At 26.2% G+C, this 2,500-nt stretch overlaps 3 protein-coding genes across 3 annotated transcripts in view; all 3 read right to left on the reverse strand.

The window, feature by feature from the left end:
• The window catches only part of LOC136090244 (uncharacterized), a 1,016-nt gene extending 452 nt beyond the window's left edge, over window positions 1–564 (reverse strand). The window contains exons 1-2 of the mRNA XM_065816484.1: window positions 356–564; window positions 75–260 (exon numbers count right to left, since the gene is read on the reverse strand). Coding sequence (XP_065672556.1) covers window positions 75–260; window positions 356–460 — 291 coding nt within the window. The 5' untranslated portion in view covers window positions 461–564. The remainder of the gene's footprint in view (window positions 1–74; window positions 261–355) is intronic.
• Window positions 481–1,364, reverse strand: LOC136090067 (uncharacterized). Its single transcript, XM_065816175.1, has 4 exons — window positions 1,309–1,364; window positions 841–1,169; window positions 555–697; window positions 481–489 (listed from the first exon to the last, which is right to left on the reverse strand). The coding sequence occupies exons 1-4, from the start codon at window positions 1,362–1,364 to the stop codon at window positions 481–483; spliced, it is 537 nt and encodes a 178-aa protein (XP_065672247.1).
• A 362-nt stretch (window positions 1,365–1,726) lies between these two features.
• LOC136090245 (uncharacterized) overlaps window positions 1,727–2,500 on the reverse strand; it is a 2,108-nt gene continuing 1,334 nt past the window's right edge. Inside the window, exon 2 of the mRNA XM_065816485.1 lies at window positions 1,727–2,500. This exon is cut by the window's right edge and continues 1,098 nt beyond it. Within this exon, the coding sequence (XP_065672557.1) occupies window positions 1,761–2,500 (740 nt within the window). The 3' untranslated portion in view covers window positions 1,727–1,760.

Below are 2,500 nucleotides of genomic sequence, written 5' to 3' on the forward strand. Positions count from 1 at the left end.
AAATTATAAAATTAACAATACCAATTAGATTTATTTAGAAAAGCACCATATATTATTATATACAAAAACCATACCAACAAATGAAACTTTTCTTTATCATTTAAAAATGTTTCTCTTTCATCAAATTCTCTTATATCATTTGATTTACAAATATAAAGTAAGGTTTCTTCAGGCTCATTTCTCCTTCCCAGCTTTTCGATTGAACATAAAGATTTTTTTATTTCGGATTTTAAACTCCATAAATATTGCATATTGAAAACCTAATATAAATAAGTTAGAACTAAGTTAATAAATATTTTATATATACTCAATAGAATCATAGTTTCAATACACGGTTCAATAAATATTAACATACGCCTTTCATCCATTGCTTTAAAGCTAGCTGGTGGTTCATCATAAAAAAAAGTACCACCAATGCCTCTTGGAATGGTTTTTTGAACTGGTTCCAAAAACAAATCATTTTGACAAACAGAGGACAAACTAGATTGACTTTTATTGATTTGATATGATTTTGAATTCAAAACGTTCTCTTCTTGATATTTCTGATTAGATACTATCTTAGGATGTTTGCTAGGAGATTTACAAAATAATATTGAAGAAAATGATGGCAATTCAACAACCTTTTCAACTGTAATGTCAGGACTACTTTCTCTAACCCAAAGACGATTGCAATATGTTTCACTATTACATTCTAAAACTGATATTTAAAAAAAAACATAAGACTGTATTATTTTAATAATGTACTTGCAATAAAGTACTTAAATAAAGAAAACTGACAAAACTAATTTTAAAAAAATATTTTAAAGTTTAAAAGCATGTGTATTAAATTTACCAAAATACCTGTTTCTTGAAAATCAGAATTTGAAGATTCAGAGTCAAACTTCATGCAAACATCACACATCTCTTTTGTTCCCTTGTCAAGATTTATTTTTAACAATATATATTCTCCCCACCCTTTATCAGGTGAAACCCAATTACTAATATAGTAGTTTATTTGTTTTTTGTCTTTTGGAGGCCAATATACAACACTTTTGAGTTCATCTACCCAATGCACAGGTACAGTCATTTTCTTTTGTTTTTCATCTTCAATGATAGTCACTACAGAATAAAGTCTTTTTATTGGGCTAAAATCAAAAGCAAAAAAATGAAAAAATGATCCCATTAATTTTCTGATGTCAACATATAAGATTGTTTATTATTACAGTTAATATAAAGAAACAGACTTTATATAATAAAATATAAAAAAAAATTATTAGCAACATTTATAATAAAGAATTTATTTTAAAACTGTTTTCTCATCAAACTTACCTTGTATTGGGTTTTGATCGCTTCCTTTTGACTGTTCTTGCTTCTTTAATATTCATAATTAAGAGCATCTCCTTAACTTTTGAAGTAAATTGTGAAAGATTCATATATATATATATATATATATATATATATATATATATATATATATATATATATATATATATATATCTGTGTATGTAAGTGCGTGTGTATGTGTGTGTGTGTGTGGGCCACAAAAGATGTAAGAAAATACTTATATGGCTATAATAAAGAGTAAAAAAAGTAAAAGCAATTATAATAATAACAACAATAATAATAATATATATGTATATATATATAATATATACATATATATAAATTCCTTTAATTAATTAACACAACTCTAGTGTATTGAACATTAAAAGTATATATAGATAAATAAAAAGTTTAGCTTAGCATATGTTGTGCAACAGTTTACTAATAACAAAGCCATCTTATATTGGTAAACAAACACATTTGTTAACCAAAGAATCTTTATGTTTAACTCTGACAACATGTCGAACATTACTTCTTAAAAAATATACATCTATATCCTTTGAGTTTAAAAAGTGTGTAAAATAATTATCCAAACAATCTTTTCTATAATAGAAGCACGAGTATTGATCATTCCCTAAATTAACTTTTATGAAAACCACACCATGTTTGGTTAAGAAGCAACCGTCTCTTAAGTTGGTATTAATTTTGGTTTTTTTTTGCTCAAACCTATTAAAAAAATTGATTTCATCAAGCCTTTTACATATTTGTGATATAGGATTATGTTTAGATCGAACTAATCTTTTAATCTTCTGCAAGAAATTTTCAAACGGAAAAGCAGATAAACTGTCAAGCGGAGCATTGTAAAACGCAACATCATCACATATATGCAAAAGACTATGTATGCTATAAAAACAAAATAGTTGACCAAATGTTTCGGTTGAGTTTATAACAAAGTATTTAATCAACCGACGAGCAATCTCTAAATTTGATCTTCGAAACTCAGCATTACTATCACATAAAATCCGTATTGATATTGATAAACTTAAGAAATGTTTATATGTACGCAAATCAATAATGTCTTTTAACACTGTCATGCCGTAATATACTAAAAAAGAACGTAATTCTGTTGCTTTCCATCTATCTAAATCAGAGAGAGACATAGGCTGTCTGGCAAAATCACTGGGCAATTTTCCATTTA

Source organism: Hydra vulgaris, chromosome 13 (assembly GCF_038396675.1).
Source record: "Hydra vulgaris chromosome 13, alternate assembly HydraT2T_AEP".
Lineage (NCBI taxonomy): Eukaryota > Metazoa > Cnidaria > Hydrozoa > Anthoathecata > Hydridae > Hydra > Hydra vulgaris.